Source organism: Salvelinus fontinalis, chromosome 2 (assembly GCF_029448725.1).
Source record: "Salvelinus fontinalis isolate EN_2023a chromosome 2, ASM2944872v1, whole genome shotgun sequence".
Classification (NCBI taxonomy): domain Eukaryota; kingdom Metazoa; phylum Chordata; class Actinopteri; order Salmoniformes; family Salmonidae; genus Salvelinus; species Salvelinus fontinalis.
The window spans coordinates 35,365,188-35,390,483 of NC_074666.1; the positions used below are offsets into that span (position 1 = coordinate 35,365,188).

General features: G+C 42.8%; 1 protein-coding gene across 1 annotated transcript; it reads right to left on the reverse strand.

Annotated features, from left to right (window-relative positions):
- Positions 1 to 1,736: 1,736 nt before the first annotated feature.
- LOC129817643 (ribosomal protein S6 kinase beta-1-like) lies at positions 1,737 to 14,907 on the reverse strand. The gene is made up of 14 exons (XM_055873097.1): positions 13,019 to 14,907; positions 12,183 to 12,226; positions 11,635 to 11,755; positions 11,458 to 11,526; positions 9,740 to 9,887; positions 9,042 to 9,099; positions 8,525 to 8,716; positions 6,531 to 6,621; positions 6,273 to 6,380; positions 6,051 to 6,113; positions 5,883 to 5,960; positions 5,653 to 5,760; positions 5,215 to 5,327; positions 1,737 to 4,988 (listed from the first exon to the last, which is right to left on the reverse strand). The coding sequence occupies exons 1-14, from the start codon at positions 13,088 to 13,090 to the stop codon at positions 4,718 to 4,720; spliced, it is 1,536 nt and encodes a 511-aa protein (XP_055729072.1). The 5' UTR covers positions 13,091 to 14,907; the 3' UTR covers positions 1,737 to 4,717.
- Between the last annotated feature and the right edge of the window lie 10,389 nt (positions 14,908 to 25,296).

A 25,296-nucleotide genomic window follows, 5' to 3' on the forward strand; every position in this document is an offset into this window, starting at 1 on the left:
TTATGAACCAACTTTGTTTTTCAGTTATTTACATCCTATTTGTCTTTAGAATGAAGAGTGCAGAGGTCTTAGGGACACACAGAAAAACATCAATCTATCCTCTTCCTACCATCCATTGGCTGTTCTTAGTATTAACTATTGTCCCATTTGGACTGGCATATAAGTGGACCGGAGGCATATAGTTGGGGAGTCCATATCGATACAGGTAAAGGAGACCACAGTGAGTGTCAGCTAAGTTTGGATGTTCTCAAACACAACCATGTTTTCTATGCTCTGAGGCATTGCAGTCAATGGCTGTTTGAGAGCATTAATACTGTGATGTATGATGGATAAATTGTGACAGACTGTTCTACAAATAATATTGACTAGTTATTTAGGATGCAAGATGATTCGCAGTCCGTCTCAACTCGCCTCTAAAGTTGGCTGCAACGTCGAACGCGCCCAATAACTTGGGTCGGGGCAACCAAGGGCTCTATCAAAGGTTATGGACATACTGACAAGATACATGTCTCTCAGCCATAGCCGTGGGAGTTAGCGGTGCTGAGGGGGCTGCAGCACCCCCTGAAAAATCGGAATTAGACAAAATAGTTTCACTGGGCCGATATAGACTTCTGCAGCGCATTAATGGAGATGGTAAATGCTGCATATCCGCTAAATTGGAAATTACCGTTAACATTTCTAGAGAGAAATCTGTAACGCTTCAGAAATACAGATTGAATAGAGCCCCTAGTCAGTACAAAGTAAACAATCAAATATAATTTTAGCCGCCTCCCGAGTTTCGCAGTGGTCTGAGGCTGTGCCATTAGAGATTCTGGGTTCAGGCTCTGTCGCAGCCGGCCGCAACCATGAGACAAATGGGGCGGCGCACAATTGTCCGGGTTAGGGGAGGGTTTGGCCGGCATGGATGTCCTTGTCCCATCGCGCACTAGCGGCACCTGTGGCGGGCCGGGCGCATTGCACGGTAACACGGTCGCCAAGTGCATGGTGTTTCCTCCAACACATCGGTGCGGCTGGCATCCGGGTTAAGTGGACATTGCGTCAAGAAGCAGTGCAGCTTGGTTGAATTGTGTTTCGGAGGACGCAAGGCTATCGACCTTCACCTCCCCCGAGTCCGTACGGGAGTTGCAGCGATGAGACAAGAGTGTAACTACCAATTGGATAACATGAAAAAGGAGTCAAAATATATATGTATATTTTAGCCAGCACCTTTAAGCAGGAATAACAAATTAAAGCATCGATCATATCACCAGAATAAGACCCTCGATATTTATTGGAAAAGATCATCAAGATCGCCGTTCACTTTCACCATCCTGTGAAATTAATCATATTTTTTTCTTCATCTGTAGCCTAATAAACTGCATGGTTTCCCGAGTCACAGTGGGAGGACCATACACCGTATCATCCCGACTCGAAGTTAACTTCGATATGGTTACTATATCAGAGTTGCGCATAAATGCGTTTCTCGCATAATTCATTTTACAGACACAAAACTATCCTTTAGAGTTTTTGTGGCATTTTGTAAAATTGTAACAAACTACTTGTTTGATTCACAGCTGTCCTGTTTTTTTTATGTGGCATGACTTTCTTTTACTTGCATAAAAACTGGATGGAAACGTGGTTACTGTTACCTCAAGTCGGTGTCTTCTGGACATTCCTAGCAACCATTATGAGAGTTGACCAGTAACTTTGGAGGTAGCATAATCATTCCAGGTTGCACTATAATCACTCTCACAGGCTTCAAATCAGCAACACTTTTTATTTTGTTCTCATCCATCCACTTACATGATATTACAAATCAACATCCCAGGTCATGGAATAAATGCAGGGAATAAATACAGGGATGAAATATTGACTCAGATTAAATGTTTGCAGCGTCTTCTAATAAATTGATTAATCAAGGTATGTTCCCATTTGTATACTTTTCAAAAGGCCTGCAAGCTCCAAACCACATCCCACTCAGATCATTACAGTATTTAACAGGTTAGAGGAGCATCATTTAGAGACTCTACACTACTAGAAAGAAACACATGATCCAATCATCTTCCTGTCTCAATAGCATTCAATACACATCTGCAAATACATACAAAGTTGCAATTATTATTTATTTTTAATCTCACACACACACACACACAGCCCATATTTCCAACACTCAACAGGCATCTTAAAAAGTTCAAGTTCAGAATTAAAAGAACCAGGTAAAAGTTATCAAAAAGTTACTTTCTGAACAAGTCCATAGCACAATATGATTCTATTGTAGTACAATAAATATACTAAAACATTTAGGACATTGTAGTTTGGAATAAAGAATTAACTGCTGCATTTGAGGTTTCTCAAGATAGATATTCATATGATAACCATATGCACATATCTACAAATAAATAAAATGAACAAAATAAAGGTTGTCATTTACAAAAGATCCATGCGTGCCAAACATACAACTGACTATGCAATAAATACATTGTTTGCATAGTGGGACTGATGCAGTAGAAAAAGAAAAGAAAAATTCACCATAGAAGTTGTTGATTGTTAAAAATGTATTCAAAGCTAAGCCATGGTCACTATGGAAGTTGCTCTGAAGCACACCATACATCCTCTCCAATGGAATCTGAAGATAAAGCACTTGGTCCATTCCGTCATTGACAAGCACACACACGAGGGAGGGGGCGATAATGTCTATTTTAATAAACCTCAGCAGTCTTGGAATAGGAAATCCTCTGTCAGGATAAACATTCACCCAGACAACCTTTTTTTGACCCATCCAATTGTTTTGAACAGGATGTAGGTTTGTAGAGGGGGACACGCCAACAAATTGTTATTTACAATGACGGCCTACACCAGCCAAACCCGGACGATGCTGGGCCAATTGTGTGCCGCCCTGTGGGACTCCCAATCATGGCCGTTTGTGATACAGCCTGGATTCGAACCTGGGTGTCTGTAGCGACGCCTCAAGAACTGAGATGCAGTGTCTTAGACCGCTGCGCCACTCAGGAGCACTTCTAGAGAACAACCCAAATAAACTGCCTGGTTCAAAACGGAACAGAATAGTACAACTGTTTGCTTATTGAGTTTTTTAAAGTATGTTTTTAAAAAGTAAAATGTTACCATTTTCACATTTATCAAATAACAGACACATTTGGTTAAGTATGACCATTCTCTTGGTCGTGTGAACACTGCCTTCAGCTAGATGGAACCTTATAGTTGGATTATTATTCATTTGACTAAGTTTCATGTTTGGGGAAGAGGATCAAATGGCTTTTCTCCAGAGGCGCACAGTTAAAGACCACATACATACAACACCTTCAAGTCACCACATATTTCAAACAATCACTGGTTCAAATGGAACCAGCAAAGCGGTACAGCCCTACTGATATCACCAAGGGTTCAAAAGACTGAGGGAAGCATCCGTGAAGCACCTAGCCAGGTGCATTAGACAAATGTAACCTGGTGATAAGCTAAACACAAAAGGCAGTGATGATGAGAATTTGGCCTTGATGCTTTGCTTCTTTCAATTCAAAAGATGAGCCCTCGGTTTATATATCTGACAATGACACATTTCCTGGATGCCCAAAAATAATAGGTCCATAATATTATAATAAACCTGCATGCATCTTAACCGTGAAGAGAACTCATGTGGGTCATCTGAGTAAGTGACACTCAAAAAGGCATTTCGAGTCAGTTTACATTCAATGTACTACATGCAGAGACAGACAGAAAGGTTTTGTATCTACTGAGAAATCCAGTCAGATAGATGGTGCAGGTGGTGTTGCATTCAGCTGAAATAGCATACACCTTGTTTTTCTGTTTGCTTTAAGCTGCACCTCCATCAATGACACCACACCAGGGTCATGTTCAGTAAGGCTCACAGAAATCTGTTCATTGGACGAGTTCAGATAGCACCTTCCTGTTTAATTCAGTTTCAATACGTGTTCTACCTACTGAACACAACCCAGCCGTGACCCAGCTGTGTTCAACAGGATTTATCCTGACTGGATGTGACAAAGCAGAAAGGCATTGTGGATTCCATCTTTTTTTTTAAATGGAACAATGCAGCCTAATATACTATAGCATGAGAACTGTAGAGAATATTGTGTTCTTTGTTCATTATAATTTTCTCCATCTATACTGTATCCTGTAAAAAGGAAGCAAAGGCATTTAAGGGGGAAATCCTCTCCACCCTTTCAGCCTTCAAAAGTCTATTACACGGCTTCAGAAATCAATAACGTCTCACTCCTGGTGAGGAAAATCACTGCTGCATGAGTAACACTGTCTGTCCCCACTCACACAAAGTACAAAGCACCAGTATATCATATGAGAAGCTATCCCAGTGGAGCACACAAGAATCAGGCAGCAGCACTGCTCTCGTCTCTTCCTGCATCTACACCCTACTGGGCATTAGGAAGTAGTCAAGACCTTTCGTTGTCTGACTAAAGCTCTAATTGGTGGGAGGGAGTTCTCTCCCTCGTCGCCCCTAACAGGAGACTGCTATAGTTTATTCATATCTGCTAGGGTAGAAAGACCCATGTGGCTCCCAAGCTGCTCAAAAAGGGATAGAGAGGAGAGGGAAGGAGGCAGAGATGGAAGGTGTGTCTGGAGGAGCTGGTGATTGGTGCCGATGGTCAGCGCTCCGTCAGTCATTTCTTTAAGGCTTTTAAAAGAAAAAAAAGAAAAAACGGGGGAGGAGGAATTAGAAAAGAGGAGTTCTAGATGGAGCTGAGCGTCATAGATTCATCTGGAGGTGCTCTGGACGTTTGGACATCAGGGGGTAGGCCTGCTTCTTGAAGGGGCCGCCTGTGGTGGTGTTGCCAGAGGGCTTTTTGATGGGCAAGGGGGCAGACACCTCAGTAGCTTTGGAGCTCACGTCCATCTGCTCCACACCAACCTCCATGGGCTGGTCTCCAGACCCAGAGCCCCCAGGGGACAGCAGGGACGAGACTCTAGCCTGAGTGGGGGCCCGGGGCCAGCAGTCCCCCCCAGCAAACTTCACTGGACTGAGGGAACAGGACATACGGCAGGGTTAGAATAGTGCATTTGAGTACTGATAGGGGCAAGGCAGACCATTAGAATAGTGACATTTTAAGAGTGAGGATAAATCCCAGTAGAAGTGAGTACCAGAATGATACTGGATTCAACCACTGCTGGGCAGGACATCTTCATGTAAAAATGCAAGTTCTACACAAACCTAGAGGAACATGAGACAAAACAAAAAGCACTTACCTCACTGGTGTTCTTGGGCTTCCCAGAAACCTTCTTGGTGAGCGGACTTTTTGCTCAAAGGGGAATTTCTCCTTGACGTTTTCAAGCACAGAGGGGGCTACATACGTAAAGCCCTGTGGGAAGGAGGTCACGGGGAAGATTATAGCCAGGCTCATCAAGGTCCATTACAACACAGAACACAGGAGATGAGCAATGACACACTCATTAAACTACATCATGCAATGTGGCCAGACAGTCAACAGTTTCCAGTAAAAAATAAATAACAGAAAACAGACGCATTACCCATTTCTCGTAAGAACAATCTTTTTTTGTCAAAAATTAAAAAGAACAAAAACAGTCTAGCTTATGTCTAGACGTGTGCGTGCAGCCATGCACACAGTAAAACACACATGCCCACAAACACGAAACCAAATGGACTGAGCACAGTAAGCAGCTTACCAGGAAGACTTGATTGGCACTTTCACTGAGCGTGGAGTCGTCAGGGCTGTCAACAGGAGTCTGGCTGGTAAACTTGGAGTCAAACTGGCTCACGTCATCAGCTGATTGCTACAATGGAAGGAAAGGAGGAAACCTGTTAACCTCTAGTCTCCGTGGGTCATGGAGGACTTGGGAAGCACAGGTGTTCTTCTTCACAATGAAAATTCTATGAATAAGGAATGATGGCTCACCAGAACAGGCTTGAATGGAGGCTCCACTTTGCGAGCGAGAAGTTCGTCCCATTTAATATGCCTGAAGAATGGGTGGGACTGGAGACGAGAAAAAAGCTACATTAGAGGGTGTCCCTCTTCACCAACATTGTAATAATCCTGCAACAGGTGCCATGTTAACTGTATCACCTGAATTTCTGAGGCGTCTCCTGGGCCCGCCCCCAGCCGTAATGAGGCGTTGCGTTTTAGTAGCTGGAACAGAGAGTTATGTTAGTCTTCTCCTTTGTTTTCATTTGACCCGACTTGTGTTACATTTCACAAATCAGAAGATGGAGTGTACCTGAAATGTCACCCAAAAACGAATTTATTAAAACTGGAAGAGTTTAACATCTAACACAGTGAAACGCTTACCTTTTTGAGAAGGTCCCTGGCTTCTTGTGTGAGGTAAGGTGGCAAGTTCAATTTACACTTTAAGATTTTGTCAATGGTCTTCTTCCTGTTTTCACCAGTGAATGGCGGCTGTTGAGTAACAAAAAAAGTATGTTCCACAACAATAGCCATAATGTCCACCTGAGGTTAAATATCAAAATAATATTCGAAATGTAAAAAGATGATGTAGTCTTGTACACTGGCTATATTATGTGTATTTCTTGGAGGAGTTGTACTCACTGCTCCTGTCAGCATGTCATACATGAGAGCTCCCAGGCTCCACCAGTCTACAGCCCGGTTGTGTCCACTCCTCATCAGGATCTCTGGGGCCCTGGAGTGACAGAGGGGAGAGGAATGGGTAGGCCTATTCAATGTGCAACCAAACCCTATACAATGTAGAGGTCGACCGATTATAATTTTCAACACCGATACCAATTATTGGAGGACCAAAAAAAGCCGATACCGATTAATCGGCCGATTTATATATATATATGAAATAATGACAATTACAAAAATACTGAATGAACAATGAACACCTTTATTTTAACTTAATATAATACATCAATAAAATCTATTTAGTCCCAAATAAATAATGAAACATGTTCAATTTGGTTTAAATAATGCAAAAACAAAGTGTTGAAGAAAGTAAAAGTGCAATATGTGCCATGTAAAAAAGCTAACGTTTAAGTTCCTTGCTCAGAACATGAGAACATATGAAAGCTGGTGGTTCCTTTTACCTGGGAATATTGAAGACTCAAGTTAAGAAGTTTTAGGATGTAGTTATTATAGGACTATTTCTCTCTAAACCATTTGTATTTCATATACCTTTGACTATTGGATGTTCTAATAGGTACTTTAGTATTGCCAGCCTACTTCTCGGGAGTTGATAAGTCATTAACAGCGCAATGCTTGAAGCATTACGAAGAGCTGCTGGCAAAACGCACGAAAGTGCTGTTTGAATGAATGCTTACGAGCCTGCTGCTGCCTACCACCGCTAAGTCAGACTGTGCTATCAAATCATAGACTTAATTATAATACAATAACACACAGAAATACGAGCCTTAGGTCATTAATATGGTCAACTCCGGAAACTATCATTTCGAAAACAAAACGTTTATTTTTTTAGTGAAATACAGAATCGTTCTGTATTTTATCTAACGGGTAGCATCCATAAGTCTAAATATTGCTGTTACATTGCACAACCTTCAATTGTATGTCATAATTATGTAAAATTCTGGCAAATTAGTTCGCAACGAGCCAGGTGTCCCAAACTGTTGAATATACCCTGACTGTGTGCAATGAACGCAAGTGACACAATTTTCCTAGCTTAATATTGCCTGCCAACATGAATTTATTTTAACTAAATATGCAGGTTTAAAAATATATACATCTGTGTATTGATTTTAAGAAAGGCTTTGATGTTTATGGTTAGGTACAGTCGTGCAACGATTGTGCTTTTTTCGCAAATGCACTTTTGCTAAATCATCGCCCGTTTGGCGAAGTTGGCTGTCTTTGTTAGGAAGAAATGGTCTTCACACAGTTCACAACGAGCCAGGCAGCCCAAACTGCTGCATATACCCTGACTTCGTTGCACAGAACGCAAGAGAAGTGACACAATTTCCCTAGTTAAAAGAAATTCATGTTAGCAGGCAATATTAACTAAATATGCAGGTTTAAAAATATATACTTGTGTATTGATTTTATGAAAGGCGTTGATGTTTATGGTTAGGTACATATTGGTGTACCTAACCATAAAGTGCCTTTGCGCTTGTTAAATCACCCGTTTGGCAAAGATGATAAATTAACAGGCACCACATCGATTATAGGCAACGCAGGACAAGCTAGATAAACTAGTAATATCATCAACCATGTGTAGTTAACTAGTGATTATGTTAAGATTGATTGTTTTTTATAAGATAAGTTTAATGCTAGCTAGCACCTTACCTTGGCTCCTTGCTGCACTCGCATAACAGGTAGTCAAGCCTGCCATGCAGTCACCTCGTGGAGTGCAATGTAATCAGCCATCATCGGTGTCCAAAAATGCCAATTACCGATTGTTATGAAAACTTGAAAATCGGCCATTCCGATTAATCGGTCGACCTCGAAAACAATGTGCAACCAAACTCACTAATTTCTCCTACCAAGAGTATATACAGTAGTGGATCAAGAAGTTTACAACAGACTAGGAGGCTGATATTAACTTTCATTGTTTTAATATTAGGACCGTGACTTACATGTATTCTATGGTGCCACAGAAAGTGTGAGTAACTGTGCCGTCATGGATTGATTCTTTACATAGTCCAAAGTCTGTGAGCTTGATGTGACCGTTGTTGTTGAGCATGATGTTTTCTGGCTTCAGGTCTCTGTAGATGATGCCTTTCTGATGCAGGTGTCCCAGAGCCATTGAAATCTCTGCCAGATAGAAGCTGCAGAAAAGAAAACAGACATCTATACAGTTACAGGAAGTATGACGAAAAAAATTCTATCCGTAAAGCATCAATAGCATTTAGGAAAAATGTATCCTTTCAGATTCACCTTTCATTGCCCTCTACATTCTAAACCTAAGTGTTGTGCTTCCAACATCCTAACATTTGTCTGCTTCTAAAAATAGATCCAAAACACACCCCTACTGACCTTATGCTATGTAATCAAATCTCACATCTGTTGACACAACATTTGAGTGAGGTTCCAGACACTCATATCTATTCTACACACTTCAGACAGATATCTCCAGCATGACAGATCACTTACCATGCTTTGTCCTCCACAAGGATCCCCTCTCTCTCCAATTGCATAAACAGCTCCCCACCTGCAAATCACAGATACAGCATTTAAATATGCACTATGCAGAAATTGCTCGTGGTTGCTAAAATTCTAGTAGTTCACTTAATTTCAGTTAATGTGAAAAACAACCAAGTATATTGTAGAAAATCATTGTACCATCTAAACCGATGTGATATTTTCCATAACCATTTTCAGCTGTTTGAAGCTGGTGTAACAAAAAAACTGAAAGTAAAAGACAAAAAACTAAACTTAAGAACGGGAAGTATAGATATAGCGCACATAGAACATATCTACCGCTTCTTAGATTTGCTTTCAATGTGAATGACAGATCTATAACTGACATTTCTATGTCAATTTGGTCAGGTCGCCCAAAAAGTTACATATTGCAGCTTTATTTTAACTTAGGCCATAGTGTGTATGTTACGATGTGTTGTGTGGTTTGTGTGTCTGTATGTGTGTGCGCCCACACAGTGCCCCAGCCACTCACCTGAGTGGTACTCCAGGACGAGGTAGAGTACAGCTTGCCACCTGCCTGGAAGGCGTAGCTGCAAGGGTGTGTATATATATATATATATATATATATATATATATATATATATATATATATGTGTGTGTGTGTGTGTGTGTGTGTGTGTGTGCGTACACACTGTGCCCCAGCCACTCACCACTTAGGTACTCCAGGATGAGGTACAGCTTGCCCCCTGTCTGGAAGGCATAGATGAGGTCCACTATGAATGGGTGCTTCACCTCCTCCAGGATGTTCCTCTCTGCCTTGGTGTGTGCCGTGTCCTTAGCGTTACGCACTATCATCGCCTGGAGGCATCAAACAAGGCATGGATTGTCAAGCACCGTCAGCATTATAACAATGGTAGTACTTTACATTTACAGCAGAGAATAAAGGGGAAATAACCTGGTAATTGTATGGTAACAAGTTAGTCACTCCAAATGAAAAATATTATAGCAAAATAGAAACTGAGGTATGATATGCATTTGAAAAGTAACACTAGAGAACATTCTTTGTCTAGCAGGACACACTATGGTAGGTAACGGACAACAGGTTTGCGACGGTCTGACAACATAACAATAACCTATAAAGGAAATGTTCATTTGCCACCTGGTTTCGATGATTATTTCTCTGCGCTCCCCTTTTCCCCAGCCCAGTGAAAGAAAGTAAAGGAACGCCTCTGCTCTGAGCCATGTCATTAATGCCGTTATTGTTGCCCTCAGGTCCAGAACACGTGCAAATCTTTTGCTCAAAGAAATCCAAAACATTCAAACTATTTCAGCCGTCGGGAACAATACTAGATCTGTTTCAGTTGGATAAAGCCTGAGCCCAGTGGCAGAGCCAGAAGCCAGAGTATGAGAGCAGAGCAGTCGGTCATGAGCGTGAGGCTCTGCTGCCTGCCGTGCTACACAGCCACTTATAACATGCACACAGTGCTGGGTTCTGACATGGCCGGTTAAGTTCACCATGCTAAACACCAGTGCTGGGGCAAGTCTGCTGCTTTTCAACAGTGTTACACTAGAGTACATACACCCTTATGTTATACTAGGGAAATTGTGTTTCCATAGCTAGGGCTGACACTGAGGACTTGTGAAAAGCAGAATCAACAACCTCTGCATAATAAAAACAGTTGCTTTGTGAGAAGGTGTTAAAGTTCAGTTAGCCATTGTTATGTAAATGCAGGCAGAAAAGTACCAGGGGCTTTACTTTGACCACAAGTGAGAGCAGGTCCGCAGGAGCCACGGCCCATGGAAACAGAAAAGTCTGAGCCTTTTCGGTCAAACACTGGGGTAAATCCTGTATGTAAAAGCTATATGGGCTTCCAAGATGTGAGGGAAAGAGGGGAGGTGGGACCCTGGTGTTTTATTTGGCAGTGATGATAGCTGCTGGTTGGCTGGTTAAGAGCTCTTAGCTCCTGCATGGTAGCAACAGTAAATACTGGCTTATAAAAAACTATAAACAGAACCATTATTACCGAAACCTCTAAGGCTTCTGGGAAAAATTGGTGGATTCTGGGGCCAAGATGCAAACCAGACAGGCAGTCATCAATTACAGAAAGGATGCAGAGCAGATGGAAAGAAACTGTGGAGAACAAACAGCCCTGAGGTTTCATGGGAAGTCGTTTTAGTTTTTTTGTTATGGGTTAGGCGGCCTCTTTTCTGACTGCATGGCTAAATGAATTCACCTGTGTATTCAGTACACTACTGTAACAACTTGGGTCAGTGTCCAATCTGGGCTCATCGTCATGTCAATGGAAATCCCTAAGAGAATAAATCTTTATAGAATAAATAACACAGAACTTAAGTGTGCAGTTCCTTAGGGGCAAACGAGACAACAAAAGATAAGTATCTCAACGTCATGAGAATCCAAACAGCCCACCTTCTTCAAGACCTTCATGGCGAAAATCTTTCCCGAAGTGGCACCCGACACCTTACGAACTTGAAAAACCTGAATGTGATAGGGGGAAAGTCAAACCATGGATTTATGCTATCTATTCTAAGGAGAAGACGTGAATGAATACTTGAACAAGTCAAAGGGTGATGAGGGATAGCTCACCTTTCCATAGCCTCCTTTTCCTAAAACCCGGAGTAACTCAAAGCATTCCGGACGAATCTGCTCCGTTCCTTTGTTGACGCTGTCTTCAGAGATTTCAAACTTTTCACAGTCGTCCATGTTACTTGAAAATAAATTTTAAAAGACAACCATTGAAACATAATTCATTCATGTCAAATTTCAGCCAGTCAATGTTGAATCTACCCGAATGACAAAACCAGATGGTTAGATTAAAGATGCAATCCGCAGTAGGGGAAAACAGTCCTGCCTGCACAAGCAATCTATCGACTAAAATCACTCATTGTCCTTTATCTGTTCATCATTCATACAACATCATAAAAGTGGTCAAAGGTGTTGCAGTAGTTAACAAAAAATGTATTACACAGATTATTAATCCCTTTAGGGCAATTAGATTGACACCTGTGCCCAAACAATAAAACACATAGAATTGCATGTCAAAGAAGCACCCTGTTATCAAAGATGTTGTGGTGAGTGTGCCACATTAGCTAGTGCTAAAATATACAGGCTGAACCTATGTTGTAAATACCCACAATTCGAACCCGCTGCATTGCTCCGTGCATTCGCTCATTTGGGTCTGGCAACAAAAAAAAAGAAGAAAAAAGAGAACAATTTAACAGGATTGATCTTTCTCCATCAGTAAACAACTTCAAAATATACCAGTTCCAGTGATTATTCAGACGGGACTTTTTTAACTGCACCACACACACACAGTCTTGTGAGACTGCTGAAAAAAAAGCAAACGATTCTAAAATTAAAGATGTATGAAAGAGTAGCTAGAACAACTTGTTTCACTTGTCCACATCCAACGATGCCGAAATCTGATCATCAGAGGTCAAGTGGTTTCATAGCTATAGTAATCTGTCAATGCGTAACGCTATATCCGTTAACGTTAGCTATGTTTTGACAATCCAACTAAGAATGGATCGTTTATTGAGAAGACTAGGCCTATATAGCTGGTTAGTTTAGCTTGCCACCAACGTTAAGTCCGCCCTTGGTTCAGCTACCTAATAATAGTTAGTTACTATAATATTAATTAGCTAGCTACCTTCTTTCTTACTTACTGACGTTCATCGCTAAATTAACTAGTTATATATTAGCGGTTGTAAGCGTGGGTTCTTTTGGGCTTGCCACGCACGACTAGCTAACCAGCTGATATGTTCAAGTTATTGACAAAGACAGTCTTAAGCTTCTGACTAACATCAGCTTCTTTACTGCAGACAAATTAGTTTGCGCCTCCCTTCTTCACTAGCAGCTAACGACAGTAGCTAACTGGTTCATGCCAAGGTCGGAAGCTAAAGGAAACTAGCTAGCTAGTAATGTTTTGCTGGGTCGCTAGCTAATTACTGTACAGTAGCTGGCTACTTACCCCATCCCCGAGTTCGTCATCAGACACATTTTCGTCCGCCTGATCCAAATCAATGTCGAATACCCCCGCCATTGCGTTTGCTTGGTCCCTCTCTCTCACTCAGTCCGAAATAAAGTATCAACTTCTCCACTGCCTCATGGAAACACACCTCACCGACATAACCGGCTACAGTAAATAGAACCCATGCGAGTAGCAGTACCGCTAGCTACCGGCCAAACACAATTAAAAAAAGGGGGGGGGGAACAAAGCCAAGTGTTGAGCACGCGCACTGGTGAAATTAGATAGTAGCTAGCTGAGTATCTTTAATAGAAGCCCAATGTCCATGATGCCCCATACTTTTTCGTTAAATGATTTCGCCCGCTTAAACATGTTATATTTGATCGTATCTTATCCTTTAGTAGTTTCAAAGTGATGTTTGTGTGATATGGCTCAGAAATTAGCTATGATGATGATATTGTAGTCAGTCAAAATCGAATCAAATGTTATTGGTCCGATACACATGTGTAGCGGATGTTATTGCGGGTGTAGAGAAATGCTTGTGTTCCTAGCTCCAACAGTGCAGTAGTATCTAACAATTCACAACATTACACACAAATCTAAAATAATGGAATTAATAAATATAGAAATATTTGTCCCATGGACTGCCTGGCATATTCTTTGCCACAACAGGTATGATTGCACTATGAAAAAATGTTCACAGGCTTTTGTGTATTCTCACTTGGTTAATTGTGATCTTGGTGTCTTTTGTGATCTAACCTGTAACCAGACTAACTGTTTGTGTGCAGATACCCGTTATTGGCAGAAGATGGCAGTGAAAACAAAGCAATCCTTCTTCGTGTTTCACCCCATTTGGACCTCTGAGTCTTGCAGTGGTCGTAAGTGCCAACAGGGGGCACCCATAGAGTGTTACCAAATATTATTATAGCTAACCAACCCTGATTAATCTGTGGTGTTACTGTTTACCTCAGCCTGATTCAGGTGCTACTTATCTTCCTGTTGTGGAATAACCCACATAAATGTACACAGTCACCTTGGGTTGAGGTGGTGTGAGAACTATATGAGGTTTCACATATAGGATCACCATTCCTGTGATGATGACTCATGACTGGGAGCATTTATTTTTAAAAAAACACACACACACACACACACACACACACACACACACACACACACACACACACACACACACACACACACACACACACACACACACACACACACACACACACACACACACACACACACTTACTTCTACTCAGTGCCCAGGGGCATTGAAGGCTTATCTCTGTGACTCAGTGACACCTGTGGTTCCAGATCAAAGGGACTGTGTTTCAAGTCAAGTTGATTTTTTTTTATTAGTCGTATGTACGGGATACACATGTTATACGTTGTCCAACAAAATGCTTACTGCAGGTTCCTTCTCGACAATGCAAACAACAGTAAGAAATAATAAAATATAAAAAGACAAATATAAAGTCAATGGCAGTAGAATAGAATAAATGTTTTAGCATAAGTATAATACAGGAAGTGACAATTTATAGTTCAATAATTACATGTGTATAGGAGAAGGGGGGGATGGGGTAAGTGTATAAATTGAGCAATATAATAAGTCTTCTGGTAGTAGAAGTTGTGATGTGTGTGTAGCATGAATGTATATAATATATGTGTGTGTGTGTGTGTGTATGTCTGTGTGGGTATATGCATGAGGGAGTGCATGTGTGCTAATGAGGGGCGAATCAGACCAGGTGGTCAGTCCAGTTCAAGTGTTCAGCAGGCTGATGGCTTGTGGATAGAAACTGTCTCTGAGCCTGTTGGTATCAGTCCTCGTGCTTCAGCTTGTGGCTGGGGTGTGTGGGGTCCTTGATGTGTGTGTGTTTGTGTGTGTGTGTGTGTGTGTGTGTGTGTGTGTGTGTGTGTGTGTGTGTGTGTGTGTGTGTGTGTGTGTGTGTGTGTGTGTGTGTGTATATATATATATATATATATATATACATATACATATATATACACTGAGTATACAAAACATTAAGAACATCTGCTCTTTCCATGACATAAACTGACCAGGTGAATACAGGTGAAAGCTATGATCCCTTATTGATGTCACTTGTTAAATCCATGTAGATCAGGGGTGTCAAACTCATTCCACGGAGGGCCTAGTGTCTGCAGGTTTTTGGTTTTTCCTTTCAATAAAGCCCTAGACAACCAGGTGTGGGGAGTTCGTAACTAATTAGTGATGTTAATTCATCAATCAAGTATAAGGGAGGAGCGAAAACCCGCAGACACTCGGCCCCCCGTGGAATGAGTTTGACACCTGTGATGTAGATGAAGGGGAGGAGACAGGTTAAATACGTTTTTTTCAGCCTTGAGACAATTGAGACATGGATTGTGGATGTGTGCCATTCAGAGGGTAAATGGGCAAGACACAATATGTAAGTGCATTTTAACAGGGTATGGTAGTAGGTCCCACCCAAAGTACTTCCAGCCAACTTGACACAACTGTGGGAAGCATGGGAGTCAACATGGGCCAGCATCCCTGTGAAATGCTTTGTAGAGTCCATGCCCCAATGAACTGAGGCTGTTCTGAGGGCAAAATAGGGGGGTGCAACTCAATATTAGGAAGCTGTTCCTAATGTTTGGTATACTCAGTGTATAATGGGTACAACCTTCAATTACAACACTCTCTGCCTTGCACATTAAGATGTTTTATTCATTAGTGATTCCTGTGTGTAACTGAGACACCTGAGTGATATGCATTCTTTGGCCTAGGCTGTTGGTGCAGGGAAGGGAGAAAAAAAGGAATACAAAGGAATGAGAGGAAGGGAGGAAATGAGAGAGAAAGGGGGAGACAGACATGGACACATTAATAGACAATATTGTTTTTATTAATGGCCATAGAGAGAGACTGTGGGTCTGTATTTGGCTGCAGATGACTTTAGATGATGTTGGCAGATAGAAGCATGCTTGATCTGTAAGTAACAAATTAGCCTATTGGCTCCCTTCTCTCTTCCTCACAGCATGAAACCACAGGAATAGATTAAAAAGGGGGCTTTCTGGTTTTGACGTGTTGAAAGACAGAGAACACATTTACTTGCAAATGACTGCAAAGGGCAATTTCCAAAATATCTTCAAAGAAGTTGAGAGAATGGAAAAAAGTTGGGCGTTAATTATTGGCTCTTACATGGTTATGTTGTCGGTTCATTCCCTTAAATAATCATCACGAAATCATGGTGGTGCTTTTTCCAAAGAAAATTAACTGCAAGGGGGCACTCTTTTGTTATGTATTAGTCAGTGACAGGACAACAATCACAAAAAATGAAATGATTACAGTTATGTAATCTGGGAATTGGAGTGAATAGAATGTGGTGTGATGAACAGTAGATTTGAACAACGGGACAGAGCAGGACAGGTTGTGCCAGCCAGGTGATTACTAGGGTGTGTCTGTTCTCTTCTGTATGCTCACAGTTCACACACACACACACACACACACTCTATATCCTGCTGACATTGCCACCTGGCTGGCTTTTGTGGTTAGGTTAAGGGTGAGGCACTGCCATACTGGCAATGGCGTGGGTAGGCAGAGGACTGGAAGCTGTTGCTCAAACTGCCCATATCTGACCATAGGTCAAATAGAATCAGATTTTAGGAAAACTAATCCTAACCACTATTGGTCTACAGTTACAGTCAGTATCACTAAGTTTGCCAACTTTAAATCAAAACATTTCAAAAAGGTTTTATCAAATCAAATTGTATTTGTCACATACGCCGAATACAACACCTTACAGTGAAATGCTTACTTACAAGCCCTTAACCAACAAAGCTTTAAGAAGTTTTAAGAAAAAAACTAAAAATAAGTGTTAAGTAAAAAATAGAAAATCAAAATAACAAATAATTAAGCAGCAGCAGTAAAATAACAAGTGAGGCGATATACAGGGGGTACCGGTAAAGAGTCAATGTGCCGCACCGGTTAGTCGAGGTAATTGAGGTAATATGTACATGTAGGTTAAAATGACTATGCAAAGATTATAAACAGAGAGTAGCAGCAGCATAAAAGAGAGGTCTGGGTAGCCCTTTGATTAGCTATTCAGGAGTCTTATGGATTGGGGTAGAAGCTGTTTAGAAGCCTTTTGGACCTAGACATGGCGCTCCAGTACAGCTTGCCATGCAGTAGCAGAGAGAACAGCCTATGACTAGGGCTTACCTCTGACACCGCCTGATATTGAGGTCCTTGTTGGCAGGATGCTTGGCCCCAGTGATGTACTGGGCCGTAAGTACTACTCTCTGTAGTGCCTTGCGGTCGGAGGCCGAGCAGTTGCCATACCAGGCAGTGATGCAACCAGTCAGGATGCTCTCGATGGTGCAGCTGTAGAAACTTTTGAGGATCTGAGGACCCATGCCAAATCTTTTCAGTCTCCTGGGGGGGATTGGCTTTGTCGTGCCCTCTTCACGACTGTCTTAGTGTGTTTGGACCATGATAGTTTGTTGGTGATGTGGACTCTCAACCTGTTCCACTACAGCCCCAACGATGAGAATGGGGGCATGCTCGGACCTCCTTTTCCTGTAGTCCACAATCATCTCCTTTGTCTTGATCACGTTGAGGGAGAGGTTGTTGTCCTGGCACCACACGGCCAGGTCTCTGACCTCCTCCCCATAGGCTGTCTCATCGTTGTTGGTGATCAGGCCTACCACTGTTGTGTCGTCGGCAAACTTGATGGTGGTGTTGGAGTCGTGTCTAGCCATGCGGTCATGAGTGAACAGGGAGTACAGGAGGAGACTGAGCACGCACCCCTGAGGGGCCCCCATGTTGAAGATAGCATGGCGGATGTGTTGTTACCTACCCTTACCACCTTGGTGTGGCCCGTCAGGAAGTCCAGGATCCAGTTGCAGAGGGAGTTGTTTAGTGATGAGCTTTGAGGGCACTATGGTGTTGAACGCTGAGCTGTAGTCAATTAACAGCATTCTCACATAGGTGTTCCTTTTGTCCAGGTGGGAAAGGGCAGTGTGGAGTGCAACAGAGGTTGCATCATCTGTGGATCTGTTGGGGTGATATGCAAATTGGAGTGGGTCTTGGGTTTCTGGGATAATGGTGTTCATGTGAGCAATGACCAGCCTTTCAAAGCACTTCATGGCTACAGACGTGAGTGCTACGGGTCGGTAGTCATTTAGGCAGGTTACCTTAGTGTTCTTGGGCACAGGGACTATGGTGATCTGCTTCAAACGTTGGTATTATAGACTCAGTCAGGGACTGGTTGAAAATGTCAGTGAAGACACTTGCCAGTTGGTCAGCGTATGCTCAGAGTACACGTCCTGGTAATCCGTCTCGCCCTGCGCCTTGTGAATGCTGACCTATTTAAAGGTCTTACTGACATCGGCTATGGAGAGCGTGATCAAACAGTCATCTGGAACAGCTGGTGCTCTCATGCATGTTTAAGTGTTACTTGCCTCGAAGCGAGCATAGAAGTCATTTAGCTTGTTTGGTAGGTTCGTGTCACTGGGCAGTTCGCGGCTGTGCTTCCCTTTAATTCTGTAATGGTTTGCAAGCCCTGCCACATCTGACGAGCATCGGAGCCGGTGTAGTAGGATTCAATCTTAGTCCTGTATTGACGCTTGCCTGTTTGATGGATCATCGGAGGGCATAGCAGGATTTCTTATAAGCTTCCGGATTAGAGTCCCACTCCTTGAAAGCGGTAGCTCTACCCTTTAGCTCAGTGCGGATGTTGCCTGTAATCCATGGCTTCTGGTTGGGGTACGTACAGTCACTGTGGGGACGACGTCATCAATGCACTTATTGGTGAAGCCAGTGACTGATGTGGTGTACTCCTCAATGCAATCGGAAGAATCCCGGAACATATTCCAGTCTGTGCTAGCAAAACAGTCCTGTAGCTTAGCATCTGCTTCATCTGACCAGTTTCTTATTGACCGAGTCACTGGTGCTTCCTGCTGTAGTTTTTGCTTGTAAGCAGGAATCAGGAGGATATAATTATGATCAGATTAGCCAAATGGAGGGCGAGGAAGAGCTTTGTACACGTCTTTGTGTGTGGAGTAAAGGTGGTCTAGAGTTTTTTCCCCTCTGGTTGCACATTTAACATGCTGGTAGAGATTAGGTAGAATGGATTTGAGTTTCCCTGCATTAAAGTCCCCGGCCACTAGGAGTGCCGTCTCTGGATGAGCATTTTCCTGTTTGCTTATGGCCGTATACAGCTCATTGAGTGTGGTCTTAGTGCCAGCATCGGTCTGCGGTGGTATATAGACAGCTACGAAAAATATAGATGTAAACTCTCTTGGGAAATAGTGTGGTTTACAGCATATCATGAGATGCAAAACCTTACATTTACATTTAAGTCATTTAGCAGACGCTCTTATCCAGAGCGACTTACAAATTGGTGCATTCACCTTATGACATCCAGTGGAACAGCCACTTTACAATAGTGCATCTAAATCTTTTAAGGGGGGGGGGGGGCAGAAGGATTGCTTTATCCTATCCTAGGTATTCCTTGAAGAGGTGGGGTTTCAGGTGTCTCCGGAAGGTGGTGATTGACTCCGCTGTCCTGGCGTCGTGAGGGAGTTTGTTCCACCATTGGGGTGCCAGAGCAGCGAACAGTTTTGACTGGGCTGAGCGGGAACTGTACTTCCTCAGTGGTAGGGAGGCGAGCAGGCCAGAGGTGGATGAACGCAGTGCCCTTGTTTGGGTGTAGGGCCTGATCAGAGCCTGAAGGTACTGAGGTGCCGTTCCCCTCACAGCTCCGTAGGCAAGCACCATGGTCTTGTAGCGGATGCGAGCTTCAACTGGAAGCCAGTGGAGAGAGCGGAGGAGCGGGGTGACGTGAGAGAACTTGGGAAGGTTGAACACCAGACGGGCTGCGGCGTTCTGGATGAGTTGTAGGGGTTTAATGGCACAGGCAGGGAGCCCAGCCAACAGCGAGTTGCAGTAATCCAGACGGGAGATGACAAGTGCCTGGATTAGGACCTGCGCCGCTTCCTGTGTGAGGCAGGGTCGTACTCTGCGGATGTTGTAGAGCATGACCATGACAAACCTCAAGACTTCCTTAGATTTCATGCACCACGTGTATTCTCTGTTCCCAACGCACTAAACGACCAGTTCTTATAGCCTTTAGCCATACCCTTATCCTACTCCTCCTCTGTTCCTCTGGTGATGTAGAGGTTAACCCAGGCCCTGTAGCCCCCAGTACCACACCTATTCCCCAGGCCCTATCATTTGTTGACTTTTGTAAACGTGAAAGCCTTGGTTTCATGCATGTTAACATCAGAAGCCTCCTCCCTAAGTTTGTTTTATTCACAGCTTTAGCACACTCTACCAACCCTGATGTACTAGCCATGTCTGAATCCTGGCTTAGGAAGGCCACAAAAAATTCAGAGATTTCCATCCCCAACTACAACATTTTCCGCCAAGATAGAACTGCCAAAGGGGGCGGAGTCGCAATCTATTGCAGAGATAGTCTTTAGAGTTCTGTCATGCTATCCAGGTCTGTGCCCAAACAGTTCGAGCTTCTACTTTTAAAAATCAACCTTTCCAGAAATAAGTCTCTCACTGTTGCCGTTTGCTATAGACCACCCTCAGCAGACAGCCGTGCCCTGGACTCCAAATCTGAATTGATTGCCCCCCCATTTATCTTCAGAGTTCGTACTATTAGGTAACCTAAACTGGGATATGCTTAACACCCCGGGCCGTCCTACAATCGAAGCTAGATGCCCTCAATCTTACACAAAAGATCAAGGAACCTACCAGGTACAACCACAAATCCGTAAATACGGGCACCCCCATAGATATCATCTTGACCAACTTGCCCTCTAAATACACCTCTGCTGTCTTCAACCAGGATCTCAGGGATCACTGCCTCATTGTCTGTGTCCGTAATGGGTCCGCGGTCAAACGACCACCCCTCATCACTGTCAAACGCTCCCTAAAACACTTCAGCAAGCAGGCCTTTCTAATCGACCTGGCCCGGGTATCCTGGAGGATATTGACCTCATCCCTTCAGTAGAGGATGCCTGGTTATTCTTTAAAAGTCCTTTCCTCACCATCTTAAATAAGCATGAACCATTCAAAAAATGTAGAACTAAGAACAGATATAGCCCTTGGTTCACTCCAGACTTGACTGCCCTTGACCAGCACAAAAACATCCTGTGGCGTTCTGCATTAGCATCGAATAACCCCTGCGATATGCAACTTTTCAGGGAAGTTAGGAACAAATATACACAGGCAGATAGGCTTTTTCAAACAGAAATATGCATCCTGTAGCACAAATTCCCAAAAGTTTTGGGACACTGTAAAGTCCATGGAGAATAAGAGCACCTCCTCTCAGCTGCCCACTGCACTGAGGCTAGGAAACACTGTCACCACCGATAAATCCACGATAGTCTTTCGATTTTAATAAGCATTTCTCGATGGCTGGCTATGCTTTCCACTTGGCTTACCCCTATCCCGGCCAACAGCTCTGCCCCGCCTTATCTCAGCTCACTGGTCACCATAGCAACACCCACCCGTAGCACGCGCTCCAGCAGGTATATTTCACTGGTCATCCCCAAAGCCAACTCCAACTCCTTTGGCCACCTTTCCTTCCAGTTATCTGCTGCCAATGACTGGAACGAATTGCAAAAATCACTGAAGCTGGAGACATATATCTCCCTCACTAACTTTAAGCAGCAGCTGTCAGAGCAGCTTACCGATCACTGCACCTGTACACAGCCCATCTGTAAATAGCCCACCTAACTACCTCATCCCCATATTGTTATTTATTTTTGCTCTTTTGCACCCCAGTATCTCTACTTGCACATCATCATCTGCACATCTATCACTCCAGCGTTAATGCTAAATTGTAATTATTTCGCCACTATGGCCTATTTATTGCCTTACCTCTCTAATCTTACTACATTTGCACACACTGTATATAGATTTTTCTATTGTGTTATTGACTGTACGTTTGTTTATCCCATGTGTGTCATTTGTGTTGTTGTTTTTGTCGCCCTGCTTTGCTTTATCTGGTAGCCTCGATAAACAGACAAAGATTTGTAGCTGATCAAGTCGTTGCAAGTATAGATTTTGTTTTTTCTTGACTTGAGATTTGAATTGAAAACGTGTGACTCAACTCGACTTGCTCTTAGAATGCACAACTTGGAATTGACTCGAGTCTTTACCCGTTCTACATGGGACTCGACTTGAGACTCGGAACCTTTTGACTTGAGACTCAGATCTTTTGACTTGGGACTCGGACCTTTTGACTTGAGACTTGGACCTTTTGACTTGAGACTCAGACCTTTTGACTTGAGACTCAGACCTTTTGACTTGAGACTCAGACCTTTTGACTTGAGACTCAGACCTTTTGACTTGAGACTTGCTTGTGACTCGAATAATAGTGAATTGGGCCCACCTCTAGAAATTACAAATATTAGAAGCCTTTATTAACGTTGAATACACTAACATTTAGCATTTACTCCTATGCAGGAATATTCCTCAGCAACTAAAGAGTGATCAAATTAAGATCCTACATCTATACAGTCATTCTGAAACAGCATCTATCAAAAATAGTGTGTCACTATAGCTACACACTCAGATGGACTAAGTTACAAGAACATGAAAACATGCTTTTTGAAGCAGTTTATTAGTTAGATATCTGTAGGCTGTAACACCACAATAAAGGGCATTATTCATGCCATAGCGGTCTGTAGTTTGGTCTGTTCAGAAGTGGTTATTGTGTGCGAGCCTGCGTGCATGTGTGATTTTAGAGGAAAGACCCTGTAAGGACACAATGGTCAGTTTGGAAGTGGTTTGTATGTGTGTGTGTGTGTGTGTGTGTGTGTGTGTGTGTGTTTTTTCAGAGGAACCCAATAACATTACTATGGTCAGTTTGGAACAGATGAGGCAAATGTTGTGGGTTTCTTACTCAGAAATGAAGCCCACATGCATATTCAGTAGAAACAGAGACTGGTGACTTGCATCAATGCATGCGGTTTGTGCAGAATGGAGCATGTGAAGATTTTCATCTCTCACTTTAACCCAAAATGACATACAAATGCAAATCACTGATAATGATTTAGTAAATGAGCAATTCATGTCCATTTTACTGCCTCGGCATGCCAGTGGTTGCAAACTAACATTTAAATGGTCAACCCTGTTTCAAATTGCATTCCAATGAGTGCCCAACAAAACCAGTGTCGACTCATTCCCCCAATCTGTGTTCTCAGCTTCCGAAACGCATATGACGTCTAATTAACTAACACAGGACGCAGGTACTGAGCATATAGGTAGACCACAGCACAACCAAGATGTAAGAGCAACATCCTCAGACACAGAACCCATCTTCCTCTTCCCCTTGTAGGACCCTCATTTCAGTTTTTATTTAACCTTTATTTAACTAGGCAAGTCAGTTAAGAACAAATTCTTATTTACAATGACGGTCATGTGGACCTCATGCTCCTAGCTCAGCACAAACTCTGTTGTTCTCTTGAATAAATTGATTAGTGATGAGACTTGTGCCATTTTCTCTTCCTATTCTGTGCTTTAGGAAGAAAGAGGCCATGTTTTTCAGTCACTGACTGGTGTCATTCCCCCGTAAGCCTGCTCCTGAGGTGAACTCAGATGTGAAATGGTACTGTACTGTACCAAACCCTGACCAACAGTAGGTCTTCATCCAGACGTTTACAATTGCTATCATAGACACAGCCCAGACCTGCCTGTTGGAGTAGACCACTACGTGCATCACCCTGGAACTAAGTATACATTCACATGAATATCTTAATCAACCAGATGCCCACCCATCCCACCACCAGAATATATTATCCAACACTATGTGCGAGTGGAGTTAAGTGGATAGCCACATGTGGGCTCATTGGGTTGTGGGAGTGTAAATGAAGTCAGTGATATTCCGGCGTGCCTCGCTGGTTAGCGTTGACAGGGAGAAGCCCCCCACAGAAAGAGAGAGAGCACTCAGTGTGTGTGTCTCAGGCCTAACCACCAGCAGGCTCCCAGACGCTCAACACACGAACAGATAGATGAGCAGCAGCCAGCCAAACTGGTACTGGTGTTAATATATATATATTTTTTTAAATTTTAATTTTAATTTAACCTTTATTTAACTAGGCAAGTCAGTTAAGAACAAATTCTTATTTACAATGACGGCCGTCACCGGCCAAACCCGGACGACACTGGGCCAATTGTGAGCCGCCCTATGGGACTCCTAATCACGGCTGGTTGTGATACAGCCTGGATTCGAACCTGGGTGTCTGTAGCGACGCCTCAAGCACTGAGATGCAGTGTCTTAGACCGCTGCGCCACTCAGGAGCACTTCTAGAGAACAACCCAAATAAACTGCCTGGTTCAAAACGGAACAGAATAGTACAACTGTTTGCTTACTGAGTTTTTTAAAGTATGTTTTAAAAGTAAAATGTTAACATAGACCACCGCGCCACTCGGGAACAGTGAGGTGGTTCATAGGAAAAAAGAACAAAAGTGGCCTCGTCATTTGAATACCGCTAGCCAAGCCTGTTTGGACAGGCAAGATACAATAATTACATATTGGTTGGTTTTCAGCATTATCATTGCCATCATCATAAACCCTGGAAGGGAGTCTGTGTGTTGGTCTGGGTGTGGCTGGCTGTGCTGTGTACAGTCCTTCTCATACAGAGAGCCCTGTATCACTACTGGGACATCATATAGGCTATATCTGTCCCCAGAACACAAAACTACTCACTACTGTACTGTGAATTGCCTGCTGTTGTCTTCTCCATTAGAAACAGAAATGGTCAAATAGAGAGCATACCTGCAGATGTTTGAGGAGACTGTGAACTAATTTCTTATACTAATACATCTAGATCCACACTAGGACTAATTTAGGTGTCTGAACCCATATGAAGGCTGATGAGCCTTCTACAGTATCTATAAAAACATGATATGATGGTAATAAGGAATATTCTAGGAAAGTCCATCATTCAGACATAAATAATCCATAACTGTAACCCAATAGTCATTTTCCGTAAACCATTATCAAACACATTGGTTACTGAACCTCGCACGGCTGACTTGATTTGCAATCTGAAAGTAATATGATGTAAATTTTGAAGGGTGAGAGTCTGTAATGTGATAACCATTAAATGTGAAACATAAGAGGATGAAATGTGAGAGAAAACGAGTCAATGTCCTTCCTGTCCCTCCCAAAAGCTGATATGTGAATGTCTCTGTGGAACTCTAGGGTCAGTACTACTGGGTTGTGTGGTCACAGTCACTGCATATCACATTATTTAAAAAATAATGAACAAAACCCAGCGAC

Bases quoted from the DNA above. Each gene is read 5' to 3' on its own strand.
- LOC129817643 (XM_055873097.1), bottom strand. From the start codon at position 13,090: ATGGCGGGGGTATTCGACATTGATTTGGATCAGGCGGACGAAAATGTG. The intron at 11,756-12,182 runs GTGGGTATTTAC...TTTATTTTCAAG, and splicing joins CAATGCAGCGGGTTCGAATT to TAACATGGACGACTGTGAAA. The intron at 5,761-5,882 runs GTGAGCCATCAT...CTTCCATTGTAG, and splicing joins CTCCATTCAAGCCTGTTCTG to CAATCAGCTGATGACGTGAG.